Genomic DNA, 14,332 nt, shown 5'->3' with positions numbered 1-14,332 from the left:
CGAAGGGTGGCTGCAATTAGGACAGAATATTCTTGGGATGTTGCAATACCAGCGGAATAAAAAGTGTGACAAAGATGTCGTGAGGCGCTACGATGTTCATTGCAGAACGGTGGCGGAATAAAGTTGGCCTCATCACGCTGCAGTGACACTAATGGAATACGTAATAAAAATGTAATCAAAGTGGACTAATTGTATGAAAACATTGGACTAGTGCGGGAGCAGCCAAATACTCTCGTTCTACAATCAGCTCGGAAGAGTCCCAGAATAACACAATCGTCAAGATGCAACATCGGACTCAACGACGAAATTTCCGGAAGGACATTCAAATCATTCCGGAATCATGTTGAGATGACGAACGGTGCTGGAATATCTTTGTGAAAGGACATTTGACTTATTCAGGAATAACCACGGTCCAAAGTGGACTCGTGCTTTAACATTTTTGGAATATTGATTGTTGTCCTCGTGCAAAAAGCGCGAACTCGCCCACATTGTTCAATGCAGCTGAGTGTTGCTTCTCTTTTCTTTCTTCTTCTTGATTGGCTTGGGGGGGTGGCGGGGGGGAGAGTGACACGCTTTAATGAGCTGAGACCAGCAAAACCCCTTAGCGCAGTGTTCGCAGCACGAGCTGTGCACGTTGTCCTTGCGTCTTTATCTCAGCAAAGACAACAACCGAGCACTTAGCTTGCTGGAAGTCGGGGGGGGGGGGGGGGGGGGGGCAGTATGGGAGGCGGCGGGCGCTTGGGTTGACCGGCACACACACAGCACGAGGAAAGGCACAAGAGGAGGTGTGCTGTACACTTTTTTATTGCTGTGGGAGGCCAATGCAGCGCAACGCTGCACAAGCCACCCACGGCTCTCACCAACGTCCGTGACGTAGACGACGGCTTCGAGAAATCAAGACTCATGACATCGGCGCCTTTTCGAGTAGCGCAGGTGGTGTGTGAGATTGTGAAACCTTGCTGGCAGCGGTGTGGAGTTTGCATGTTCTGCACGACGCTTGCCACTCAGTCCACGGTGAATATCGTGTACACGTGAGAGTGGAAGCAAATCGACTTGAACGAAATCGGATGGATAGAGTGCATGTGAATAAATGTGGATGCAGTGTGTATGCGATTGGAAAAGAAACGTAAATGAAGACAGCATACGCGCACCTCACTGCGCAAATAGACGTGATGACATCATCAGCACAAGTGGTCTTAATAAGTCATGTGACTTCCTGTGGAGGAGACAGACGGACAGTTAATGAGGACACGACCACAACTTATTAAATATTCATTGCACGCGCGTACAGAGTTCAACTGTACTTACAGAGCACTTTACTGTACTTAACGTGCACGCGCACTCACCATTAAAAGCTGCTCATAAGACTCAACCGCAGAGGCTGACTTCACCGCCATGGTGAGACATACACACGCATGTGCGCCCAGAAGAATTCAAATCAGTAACCATCGTGAGCCCACAGACTCTTTCACTCACATACAACTTTCAACCACACACACGCGCACGCACACAGATGTCATCATTCAGGCCATCTGGACTGGAAAATGAATGATAAATAAATAAAAAAGGGATGCATTATTCAAGTTGGCGGCCGCAGGAAGGGATCATAAAGAAACAGGAAGTCAGAAAGAAGGAGCCTGTTTATTAGCCCTCATGGTTACATCATCATCATCATCATCAACATGTTCACCATCATCTTCCCCACCCATCAGTCCATAGAATCTACTAGAAAAGTCCAAAGGTTACATTTGGACAAACGTCCGTTAGAAAAACAAAAACAAAAAATCTGTCGCAGCCGGGAAGAACTGAAACAGGGAAGGTGGTTCCCCATCCGTCCGTCCATCCGTCCCCGGGCCTCGGAGTTGCCGCGCAGGCTAATGAGCAATTGCGCTAACGAGCAATTGCGCTAACGAGCCGCTCTCTTGCTCGCCAGGCCAAGTGTTAGCTTTAGCATTTAGCATAGCAGTCTTGAGAAGAGCGTCTCCTTGCTGACGGTGGAATCCCCCCACCCCCACCCCCCAAAAAACAAAAATTCCTTTGGAAGCAATGACATGTATATGATATAATATAATATGCATTAGCATATTAGCTCATTATCAAAGTGAATATTCCTAAAAACAAACAAAAAAATGTAGTGATTCAGGAGATGAGCTATGAGACAATCACTTATTTTTATAAAGCAGACTCGATCATTGACTCTACGGCTGAAACAATTAAGCAAATATTTCCTAACCGCTATAAACCAAACAAAACTCATTTTGAAGTGACAGCATGTACGTGTAGCATTAGCATATTAGCTCATGAGCAAACCAAATATTTATGAGCACATTTAAATAGAACCTGAACCCAACTCATCACAACCATCTTCATGTTCACGCACGCACTTGGCAAAATAACTGCGGTCCATCGCGCATACGATGCTATGCTAGCAGCACGCTAGCAATCTCCTTCTGCTAAGGTTAAGTGGGAACACCGTAAGACGGTGTTGAATGAAGCTAAACAACAAACAGTGTGAAAGGAAATTTTATCCACATTTGTGATGTGATGCACTTCAGCCAGTACAGGCAAGTTTGAATGCTAACGTGCCAGTTTGGCATCGCCCACCGGTACGACGACGCGAGGATCACCTTACGTGGGAAAACTCACAAAGCCAGATTAAAAACTAACATCGAACCAAAAAGACAAAAACATTAGCGCGCCGTTGCCAATGCTAGCATGTTCAAAATGGCCACAGAAGAAATAAAATGTCTGACAGCGCCATTAAAAAAAAAAAAAATAAAGGAAGAAAGACATGTGTCAAGTTCAAACATCTCTGTGGTGTGACAAACATAAATCAAGCTGCACACTAGTGCCTTCCTTTCATCAAGGCTAGGTGACAAAAAACAGACTTGACAGTGCTAAAGTACCGAAAAATGGCGACGTTTGTGATTTGGCGCAAACTCCTCCTCATATCCACGTGACAGACCGCTAGCATTTTAGCCATTGACAGATACGCGCCTGCGCGCGCAAACCAAAAGTTCAGAGTTAACGCGCTAGGTTGCCAACCGCTGCGTCGTCTGACCACACAGAGGAGAAATTGAAGATTCAAGAAGCGCAAATTAGCACTTTGCCAGATTGCTGACCGAAGAAATAAAACGATTGACAGGTTCGTGTAAAAAAGATGACCGGCAAGGTCAAATGTCACGTTTCTTTACGATGCCGTGGAATCATCCACACCCAATAACAAGAAAAAAAAAAATACATATAATCTGCAACACGCTTAAAACAATATCATCATCATCATCTTCCTCAAGACTGCTAGGCATCACGTGGTGAAAAGACAAAGAAAAAGACAAAAGGAGGTGAAATGAACTTTGATCAAACGTGTCCACGCTATGGTTGGGTTAAAAAAAAAAAAAGCCAAACGGGAAGTCCGACACTTTGGAGGTTAAAACCAGAAGAAGAGCGCTTCCTGTTTCCGTTAATTTGCTCTAGAGAAAGGAAGGAGGCGTGGTGTCCGAGGGGTGGAGGGAGGGGCCTCTTAGTGATCCTACAGAGACAGGAAATGACATCATCAAGAAATACGTATTGGCTGTGCCAAAAATAAAAAAAACTAGCAAAATAATTGACTCCAAAGCTGAAACGATTGGAATGACGGCTAATGGTGTCCAAAAATGTGTTTTGATATACTTGACGCAACCTTTCATTGAGTAACAAAGTCCAACTCATTTTCTGTGGCCTATTTTCTGGACATCTGGGCTGAAACGTTTGATCGAGTCTAAGCAAATGGGCGTGGAGCAGTATGCGGGCTTTGTGTGATGACATCACTACCTGGACCTGGGCGGGGTTCCACAGGTAGGGCTGCTGGCGGTAATACTCAGCCAGCGCCGCCGTGTAGTCGGGCAGCGAACTCTGCTGGGACGACTGACCTGCGCAAACGCACACAAATAAGATAATGACATTCAAACGAGCAGAGCTGGGCAGTGCGTGCCGGGGGCCGAACAGAACGGTTACCACAATCCCGATGACATCAACTGTGTGTACTGATTTGCATTGGGCACATTCATAAAGAAGGAGAAGAAAAAAGAAGGAGACGAATAAACCCATAATGAGCTAAGTGGATTTGAATCGTAAATTAGCTAGCTAACGATCTTGAAATAAACCTCTGTCTTTAGCATCTCTTCCGTGGCGGCATCATGCATGGAGGCCTTTTTTGGGGGGCAGACAATTTTTATGGAAAAGGCTGGAGTGTGGGGACAGAGGGTCAAGTGCCCAGCTCGACAAACAAGCATTAAACTATCAGATTTTTTTTTTGTTTAACTGGCATACTAATAAAACAAAAAAAAACAACTCGTGGTAGTTGTGACTGAAGCTAAAGAGGAAGCGGCGCAGTTCGTACTTTGTTTCTTGTAGTAGTCCTCCCACGCTTTGCTGTAGTCGCTCATCACGCTCGCCGGCTGACTCTGCGGACCTGCACGCGCACACACATTCATAGAGATGACCGACGTTGGCGGTCAATCACAGGACGCTTTGACCTGTGACCTTGCTACAGACACAGCACAGTGTGCTCAGGGGGCGTGCGCGCTTTTGTGTCGTGAGACTTGGTGTACGTCTGACGATGGAACCTGCGTGTGATCGTGTGTTTGTAATGGATGCGCCACACTGTGCGTGTGTATCTATGCGATAGGTTGTTGTGTGCGTGCGGGAAAGAGTGAGTGTGTGCGGGGTTGGAATGCACGATTGTGTCTGCCCCAAGGTCCACGTGCGTGCGTGCGTGCGTGTTACCCGGATCCTGCTGCGCGGCGTTCTGCCAGCCGGTCTGGTATGTGTTTCCCCACACGCCTGTCAAGAAGGTCTGAGCACCACCACAGCTGCAAAACACACCCATACAGGTCACATGATCCCCCTATCAGCGACAACACACACGTTGCCAAGGTGACCTACTTTTGGTGGGCGGGGCCTTGAGTGAAGGGGCTGAAACCGAATCCGCCGTTACTCAAGATGCCAGAACCCTGAAAACCCCAATAAAAAAAAACATCACGACCATTGTCTTCATTGCCAACGTCGTCGTCATCATCTTTGTGTACGTTCTACTCAGCGACGGCCGTATATGCAGTATTCAAATTGTTGAAATGGTTTAACACAAACCAAAACATGACGTTTGTGACGCAAACATCAGCCAGTAATCGACACTGACAAAAATACGACAGCCAATAAGAGATCACTTTCATGTTGGCTGTGTCAGAGCTTTTGCTTTTGTTTCAACTTGCCAAAAGTATGATCCACATATTAATGTCAAGTGATGATGAAGTTTTTTTTTTCCCATTTACCAAGATGGCGAATGTTGCCTCCAAATCCGGTTATCGTAGCAGTTGTGAAAAAGGATGCGGAACACCGAAATGGAGCGTTATTTTGTCCCGAAAGCCACGGCGAGGTTGCGCTTTCGGCACCCGCACGCACGAACGCTTTACCCCGATCTTGTCGTCGATGAGCTGGCGCGCGTGTTCCATCTGCTGCGCCGAGCCGCGGATGGTGAAGACGCGGGCGGTGGGGTCGGTGGAGGGCGGCGGGTTTCTCTGCAGCTCCACGTGGGCGCCCGACTGCTGGTTGATACTCTTGATGGTTTCGCCGCCTGCGCACGCACACACACCGGACGCTCACTTCACGTTCGGCGGCAGCAAGCAGGCGACGGGACGAGACAGGTTTACCTTTGCCGATGACCAGGCCACACTTGTCTGCAGGGATGGTGTAGGTGACCTCCTGCAGGGGTCCCGGGGACCCCACATTCCAATCGCCGCGGCCTCTCGCACGGCCGCCGCCCCTCAGCGCCGATCCGAAGCCGTCGCGCTCCTGAATGGCACCGCCCAAGTCAGCGCTTTTGCACTTGCACCGACGACGCTCAGTTAAACAGGCCGCAGACTAAGGTTTTTTTTTTGTATTTTATTTAGTTAGCTTTCATGTGTTTTCAGAACAGGTTTCTCAACTTTGATTTGTTCCAAAATGTATTTTTTTTAGGTTCTATTGATTTTAGTGGAAATAGGATTCCAACAAAGATTTGCCGTGTTTTTAAAACGTCATCGACATGATGAAGAATTTGTTCCAGAGATTTGTCGTGTCGGCACCAACTTTTTTTCAGCCTGAAAGACTTTCGGTTGGCAGCTGTGCGCAATCATTTTGTGACCTCTTCATTTGTTTGATTCAATTGGAAGGCGTTTCCAAACTTTTGACTGCTACTGTATTTGGAGTATTTGTTGACCGCAAGGTAAGAAAAAAGAAAGAAAAAAAAACCAAAAAGACCAAGTGTTGTGCAAGCAAGTCAACTTGTCAAGCAAGCGACCTTGCGTCTTCTGTCGCTGTGGACATCCAGCAAAAACATGTGCATTTATTTATTTATTTATTTTCCAAACGGATATTTGGGCGCAACACTTGAGATGAAAGCTGACCCAAAAAATTTTTTAAAAAGCAATTCCAGTCAAAATCTCAGTTTTTGTTGAAGTCACTGACAAGGTTTTGGGCTTCATCTGATTTTGGTTTTGCGTTGCGTCTGCAGCAACAATTTTTTTTTTTACCCTTGCACTCAGCAAATACGCCATGTTCGAAAGTAAAGTAAAAGCAACAAAAGCGCTTGAACAGCAAATTAACTAATTTAGTGCCATTGACGGCTAAACACGTCAAAGATCCTTTTTTTTTTTTTTTTTTTAAACTCGGCTGATAGTGAATGAGTTAAAAGCAAGTTGATTTCAAAAACAAAAGTCAGAATCCAAAGCTAGTGTGAGCCTGTTTTGAACAAACAAATCTGAGAGCGTTGAATTTACGAGGCGAGAGAAAATGCACTTTGGCGTGTACATCCTGACAAAGGTCAAAGTTGAGAAAATCTTTCATGCAGCTTTCAGTCGAGTGGGTGCAATTTCGTTCAAATCGGGCGTGCGTGCGCGTTTGTTACCTGCGCGGTCTGGATGAGTTCGTTGATGAGGTGCAGCGCGTGCTGACAGCGTTCCAGCTGGCCCATCACCATGGCGACGCGCTCCGGACTGATGCCGTCATCTGTGGCGGGACAGCAGCCGTACTTTATTATGTACCCCCCCAACGCACGCATGTACGCACGCCAGCCACGCTCGGCCATCCCGACGGCCCGTACCCGTTTTGAACTGGATGCGCACTCCGGCATCATTCTGGATCTTCTTGATCATTTCACCGTTGCGGCCGATGACGATGCCCACGGCGAACCTGGGAACGGGAACCTGCGAGGGAGGAAAGCAATGGCAGCGTCAGGTAGCTTGTCCGCAACATGCAAAGCATCCACACGTGCGTTTCTTTTTTCAGCCGCGCGTACGTCCAGGCTGGCTCCTCCCGGCCGGGCGGAGAAGTCACCGCGTCCTGCCCGGAAGTCGCCGTCCTTCTCCCGGATCACCTCCAGGACCAGCTCCTTTGCCGCCTTCAACGCACCAAAAATCAATCCGTCTTTGAGTGTGTGCACACACACACTCACACGCGTTAGCATTCAGGAAACAAGATTTTGGCACCTGAACTTTGTACGGGTCTCCAGAGATGCGGAGCGGTTTATCTGCTCCCGTGGGCATGGGCCCGTCTTGGATCATCATCATCTTCACGCCCGCACGCTCCTGACACACGCACGCAAAGCAAACTTGAGCGTGTGACCCAGAGAAGACCAATCCGGGCCTTAATGGCGCTCCCACCTGCAGCTGTTTGATGGTTTCGCCTCCTCGGCCAATCACCAGGCCGACCTTGCTGGCCGGGATCAGCATCTCCTGCACCACGGCCCCGCCGTCCCCATCGCCATGGAAACCGGGACCGTTCCTGCAGCGGTCCACGATCTGGACCAGAAGACGCTTTGCCTGCCTATGCGCACGCGGACACAGAGGAGCAGGTGAGGGTGTGACGTGACGGTGACATCATCGCGGCAAGCGGGGGCAAGATTCAGACTCACTCGATACACTCGGGCGTTCCAGTCAGCGAACACGGACGCTCCAGTAGACCGCCGCTGTCTATGCGCACACAATCAGCAATGACATCACACAAACCGGCAAAGGCTTCCCGCGCGTGTAGGCACTCACCGGCGGCGATCTGGATCTTGCACCCGGACTCCAACTGGATGCGGGTGATCTGCTCGCCGCCTCGGCCGATGACTGCCACGCACACACAAGCGTGAAAACATGACGATGCAAACACAAAGTACAGGTAAGACACACACTTACTGAAGCCCACCATCCTGTCGGGAACCTTGTAGTCCTCCGTCAACACCCTGAAACACGCACATGCATATAACATGGCGAGCGCACACGTGCACGCTCAACAACGACACTAAATGTGCACAAGTCGTACCTTTGGTGGCCCACGGCTGACAGTTGATTACCTAAACACACACATCAGAGTATAAAAACACATTTCGAAGCACAGGCATGCACAACACACAAACAAAATCACACACACACGCCAGGAGTTGAAGAAGTAGATATGTTTTGTTTTTATTCTTCGTCTGATGCCCATTTGAGATATTTGGCATTTCACCAATCGAAATGGCAGTGGCAGCCAAACACGCAAAGAAGAAACCCCACGTTAGGGCTGAACGATTTGAGAGGAAAAAAATTATATTGCAATTTCTCAGACCGATATTGCCATTTTGATTTAATTTGCGATTTTCTTCACAATGTGCGGTGACATTTACAAACGTGACAGAAAATGAAAACCAATAAAAGCTATTATTATAATCATGCAAAGACATCAAAGAGGTTTTGTGAGGGTGGGCAGTTCTTTCTCAAGTTTTTAAACACTATTTTCGGTCAAGAATCATTTTGGATTCATGCGTAATTGTGTCGATAATTATGCCAATCAAATTAGTGTCCCATAGTAAAGCTAAATTGATTTAAATATTTTGAGACCTATTATTGTGTCGATCTCAAAACTCTGTGGTGCAAATATTATTGACGAGATGAATAAATACAATCCCACTTTATTTATATAGCGCATTTTACAACAGCTGGAGTTGTAACAAAGTACTTTTCATATGGCACCGCCATCTTCTTATTTCATGTTTGATTGAAATCCAACATTCCTGTTCATAGCTGCTGGCTCATCACTCAGCTCGGTCCAGCGGTGTTGTGCAACGATGAGCTGATCAGTTTATGAGCTAAAAGCTGTTTAAACTTAAACGTGAACACATGTTACGTTATGCTTTGTTGACAGATATTTACCCCTTTTTCAATAAAGTTTTGTATTTGAAATATCTGTTGCTTTTCCAAACACCTCTTTGAACAAAATCCACAGATTTTTTTTTTTTTTTTTTTTAGAAAAGTATACTTTTTGTCAACAAAATTAGATTTTGAGCAAAACAATACAAAATAAAACTTTTATTGCAAATATTAGAAAAAAATGCTGGCGAAATCGTGGAGTGTCTGGTTAATGCCTTCAAAATAAAGAAATCAACTGAAATTGAGTTCTTTTTCTTTTACCTTTACAAGAAAGAGAATTGTTTTTTTGTTTCAATGTCATAAACTTTGCCTTATGATTTCATACATTTTAGCTGATTTTAAAAGGGTTAAGATCGACCGATTAATTAGTGAGGACGACTAATATCGCAGCGAAAAAAAATTCAAAACAAAATAAAACAAACAAGAACAAAGTGGTCAAGTGTGTCCAATGAGCACGCCGCGTAGCAATTAAGCAGCACAACGGAGTCCAATTGGAAGGAGCAGCCACCACCTGCAGACTGACGATGATTAAGCACCTCCTTGGTTAAGCGCTTGTCGACATCCCCGACCCGTGCGTGTGCTCACCTGCGTCGTCTGCAGCTCGCTTGTAGTAGAGTGATGGCTCCCCGCTTACCGGCGAGCTGTTGATGTGGGCCATGGCCTCGCTGGCCCCGCCCATCTTTCCCACCATCTGAGGAGCACAGCAAGTTAGCTCAGGAAATTAGCAAAGACGCTTCTGTGTTAGCGTGCTAATTAGCGACAGGTGCAATGAAGCGCGTCTCCAGCAAAAGTGGGGGCGTGCCGCACGAAGCCCCGATTCTGAGCATATATCAGGTCCAAAAACAATGAGAAAATAAATAAATAAATCAGCGATTGAAAAAAAAAAAAAATACTTATGGTCATCTAGTAAGTGTTACGCCTATAATCTGATTTGATTGTGTGTATATTTCTATTTTACCGCTAGATGACACGATGGAGCAAATTAAATAAGATTGCTTCAAATCTGCCTGGGAAGCCTCAATGATTCATGAAGCTTCATTTCTTCTCTATTAGGACATATTTTCAAAATACTTAAGCATTTCAAGATTTAATCTGCTATACTTGCCACTGTACAGCAGGATTGATGTATATTGGATTGACCACTAGGTGGTGCCACAGAGCAAATGAAGCACCATGAAGGTTTGAACCAATTGGCCAAAAAGCTTCGTTGCTTCATGAAACTTCGCTTGGCCATCTCCAGTACTAACTCAATACAAGACCAATTATCCTGTTAGCATGGCAGCATGTCATACAACGTAAATGTGTGACCCCCCCAGAAATGTCCACTTGTGTGGTAGTTAGTGTAATAAACGCTTAGTGAGTTCAATACAGGAAGTTAGCGTGCATCAGAAGTAGAAATTATCATATAAATGTAAACGGGATCCCAGTTCATCGCATTTGGAAATTTACGTTCGCACTATTTTGAGCGAGAGTGTGTGTGTGCGTGTGTGTGCATGTGTGTATGTTCCTGTTCATTCGCCAACGTCATAAATGCCGGAAGCGAGGTCAACGTATTTGACCGTGCTGTCGCTCCAACATACCATAGAGTCGTTCAAACATTGCTTCGAATAACCCAAAACGACATTTAAAAAACGCTCCGGGTTTGCTGACGGTCAGAGTGTGTGCTCACAATTTCCAACCACGTCTAGCTGTACACTTGGGGGAGGAGGGGAGGAGACAAATGTTTGCTCACACCACACTAAACGAACATTATTACCAGACATATGTGCTCTGCTCCCATTTTTACACCAGCAAAAGTTTGTTGACTGGGATGGGGGAGGCTGCAAAGCCTGCTACCAAGTCCCCCACAAAACAGGACGTGCTCGTGTAATAAATGTGTTGTTTCTTAACCCCATACAACGAGTTAGCACAGTTAGCTAACAGGAAGTTAGCACGCCAGAGTAAGTAAACAGCTCAAGTTTGCGTGGGGGGTGTTTCCACTGAGTTAGCGTAGCAAAAAGTCTTCTGAACTGTTTGGTGATTTGGGATAGCAACACAGGAAGTTGGCTTGTGCGTCACTCAAGAAGATCTCGTCAATGGGGGGGGGGTACAAAAAAGAAACAAGTACACACAGTCTGTGTGTGCGTGTGGTTGTGTGTGAGCACGCGCGCGGTTAGATATGAAACCCCCCCTCCAGTTTTTTTAAATAGTCTACGTCAAAACGTGTGCGATGCTTAATATACTCATCACGTTTTTGTTTAATATGTTGATTAGTTCAACAAGTGGTCAGGGCGAGTGACACGTGTGGACAACAACCCCCAACACACACAAACACGAACACACACCTCGCACCCCCACCCCAACTCCAACTTTGCTGTGACAGCTCGTCAAAGTCCCCCCCCCCCTGAAAAAAAAAGAAAGTCTCTCCAGGCTGGGAGGGGGATTCATGTCAGTCGTGCAAAAGTCCCCCAAAATTCCCAGCTAGCTTAGCCTAGCCTGCTAGTTGTTGTGCGCACGCGTGCGCGCGAGCGTGTAATCGAAGTTGCGAGCCGTCAGAAAGCAGCCGGAAAAAAAAGTGTGCGGACTCGACCGAACAGGCGCGTTAGAGGCTACGGGGGGCGCAGGACGCGTTGTCCGGCGGCCCCTCGGCGGAGGTTACCTGGCGGGCCCGCTGCAGCGCGTCGGCCAGGCCGTCCGACTTGAGCCCCGGCTGGCCGATCGAGGCCTGTCCTCCTGCCTGCACCAGCTCCGCCATTACAGCGCCGCTAGCCGTTAGCCTGCTAGCCGCTAACCACCGAGCCGCTAGCTCAGCTCTCAGCAAGGCGCAGATGCTCTCCGCGGCCTTAGAGGGCTTACTCGATTGCGGGCGCCCGGGCCGGCCTCAGAATGCAAGGACAAGACGCAAGTGGGTGGGCGGAGATGACAGGGGGCGCCATCTGCGCTCATGTAGCGAGGAAGGACGTCGAAGGTGGTCATGGAAGGCTTTTGCCAACTCGTCGAGTGCGTGCCCTCGCGCCGAGGAGACGATCTGTGCCGCGGCTCCAGCTGGCTGTCGCTTCCGCTTCCGCGTCGAGTCACGTGGTCCCGCTGGCGCCACAGGTGGCAGGCAAAAGTTCCCAAAACGACGTTTTCACCAAGAGTTTGAAAACTTGGCTTTTCATTTCCAACATTTTTATTTGATCAATATTTCTTACGGTGCGATTTCACACTCGAGCGCGCACGTGTACGTGCATGTGCAGAGCCGGCCCTCGCCAATGGCACCCTTGGTGCCGAAGCGAAATTTTATATGGTGACCCCCTTTACGGACAACTTACATAGGCTTAAAAAAATAAATTGAACTGCTTGATTGCCTTCGAAATGATCTCATGTCACGCAATTTAAAATACAAAAGGGAACATATTCTTCCTTTCATGACTACTTGGTCACTGTCAAATCAAATCATGTGAGTGACTCTCTGCAGTGACAAACCAAGAGAAGCAACAACCAGACATGTTCCCATTTTCACACTTTTTTTTTCTTTCCTGTGCTGTAGACACATTGTAAAAGATTTTTAAAAAAAAGATCATGGTGGGGATTGTGTAGAAAAAGTCAAGGAAAATATTCAAAAACATTTTGACAATCCAGGGTACAGTTTAACAATCCACAGACTGAATTACAAAAAGTGAATGCTTCTAAAGTTACATGCATGCTCATAACTCAAATCAACCATGTTGCCGATTTCTATTCTGGATTTGTGGCTTCAATTCTTGTTGACAAGTTCTAAATCCAGTTGGACAGTGTATTACTTTTTAATACAGTAATTATTCTTTAGTACAGAATCATATTTGCATTGTCTAATCTTTCCGTATAACAGAATTTCCTTATGTGGGAAATGACTAGGGTACATGTGTGACGCGTGCTGCCACTGCACTCTTCCTCACGCATGCGCGCACACACCCAAACGTCACCACAAGCTTGTCACAATGCTCACGACTCCTGCATGAACGTGCAAGTACGTGAACAAAACACAGCTTTTTTTTTTTTTTTTAGCTTTTTCTTCTACACTCTCACTCTCTATGCCCTTAGATAGCGCTATTGATCAAGCCTTCTCTCTAATTAGCGGTCCAGTTAGCGGGAAGTTTTTAGCACAACAGTCAAAGCAGATGTGGGCAAACTACGGCCCGGGGCCACATGCGGCCCGTTAAATGTTTTAATCTGGCCCGCCAGACTTGAAAAAAAATTAAACAAATAAACCTTGTTAATATTTTATTTTCTAAATACTGTGGTTTTTCAAAGACATATATATTGTTGTAATGCTTTTGTTCACTTTAATTTAAAATTAAATGTTTTTTTTTTCCTCCGATGAGGTGAGATTACCAAAACACTCCATCCATCTGCTCCCGGTCCGGCCCCTCTGTCAAATTTTAGAACCCACTGTGGCCCGCCAATCAAAATGTTTGCCCACCCCTGATTAAAGCATTCCAGAACACATTCATTTCCACCGCTGTACTTTGTCCGTCAAGCCGCAAGCAATTTCCTCTGGGCAGGTAAACGTTGTATCCAGCTTCGCTTAATCAGATGCATTTCAGTCTCTTCCACGGTCATCACCGTTCTTCGTTTGGATGCCATCATCTACAGACGTAAATGTAAATGAATGGATTTAAATTTTTTTTGCAATTTCAGTAAAACTCATGTCAAAGGGTCATTTACACGTCACCGTTTTGGATCCGATCATGGGGGAGCTGTCAATGTTTTTCTGTTGTATGGAGCGGGAACTGCTTGAGTTTGCGCTACTGCGGGCTTCGGTATGGCTTCCGGGTTCCGGATATTGGAATTTCCGTTGTCAGGAACCGATCGCCAATGTAATATTGTAGTAGAAAAGTTAATGGGTTTTTTTCCGGGTGAGGGAATTTCCGTTTGACAGAGGTCCGTAGGTGGGAATACTTACTGTATACAGTACGTATATCTTTTTCCATAAATGAAATAAAAAAGGAAAGCACTTTTTAGCTTGCGTTGCAGGTAAGCCATTGGAGCCAAAACCGCACGAAGCAAACTCGTCTCTGAGGAGCGACGTCATCTGCTGGCTCTTTTTTTAATTGACTGCCGCTTGATGACATCGCTTCTTTGCGACAATAATTAATAATTCTCACTGGCAGCCATGCCCACCTTGGCAGTCGTTTTATAGG

At 46.5% G+C, this 14,332-nt stretch overlaps 1 protein-coding gene across 2 annotated transcripts; it reads right to left on the bottom strand.

Annotated features, from left to right (window-relative positions):
- Positions 1-3,100: 3,100 nt before the first annotated feature.
- LOC148343584 (far upstream element-binding protein 3-like) lies at positions 3,101-12,217 on the bottom strand. 2 transcript variants are annotated; one of them, XM_088281872.1, is made up of 18 exons: positions 11,827-12,214; positions 9,774-9,879; positions 8,323-8,353; positions 8,196-8,242; positions 8,055-8,126; positions 7,928-7,985; positions 7,677-7,839; positions 7,503-7,601; positions 7,313-7,414; positions 7,118-7,220; positions 6,923-7,023; positions 5,688-5,829; positions 5,451-5,611; positions 4,924-4,991; positions 4,765-4,850; positions 4,379-4,450; positions 3,811-3,908; positions 3,101-3,529 (listed from the first exon to the last, which is right to left on the bottom strand). In XM_088281872.1, the coding sequence occupies exons 1-18, from the start codon at positions 11,920-11,922 to the stop codon at positions 3,521-3,523; spliced, it is 1,614 nt and encodes a 537-aa protein (XP_088137998.1). In that variant the 5' UTR covers positions 11,923-12,214; the 3' UTR covers positions 3,101-3,520. The 2 variants fall into 2 exon arrangements, with proteins under 2 accessions (XP_088137998.1, XP_088137921.1); XM_088281795.1 differs by having other exon boundaries at positions 7,928-8,126; positions 11,827-12,217.
- Positions 12,218-14,332: the final 2,115 nt, after the last annotated feature.

This window comes from Idiotropiscis lumnitzeri, chromosome 1 (assembly GCF_059441095.1).
Source record: "Idiotropiscis lumnitzeri isolate Australia: NSW breed Sydney's pygmy pipehorse chromosome 1, RoL_Ilum_1.0, whole genome shotgun sequence".
NCBI classification, from domain to species: Eukaryota; Metazoa; Chordata; class Actinopteri; order Syngnathiformes; family Syngnathidae; genus Idiotropiscis; species Idiotropiscis lumnitzeri.
This window is presented reverse-complemented; position numbering and strand designations above follow the sequence as displayed.

What these genes read in the sequence shown, in the direction of transcription:
- LOC148343584 (XM_088281795.1), bottom strand. Translation starts at nt 11,922, where the DNA reads ATGGCGGAGCTGGTGCAGGCAGGAGGACAGGCCTCGATCGGCCAGCCG. An exon ending in CGGGAGGAGCCAGCCTGGAC is followed by an intron (nt 7,221 to 7,312) that starts GTACGCGCGGCT and finishes CCTCCCTCGCAG; the next exon opens with GTTCCCGTTCCCAGGTTCGC. An exon ending in CAAGGCCCCGCCCACCAAAA is followed by an intron (nt 4,851 to 4,923) that starts GTAGGTCACCTT and finishes TGTGTTTTGCAG; the next exon opens with CTGTGGTGGTGCTCAGACCT.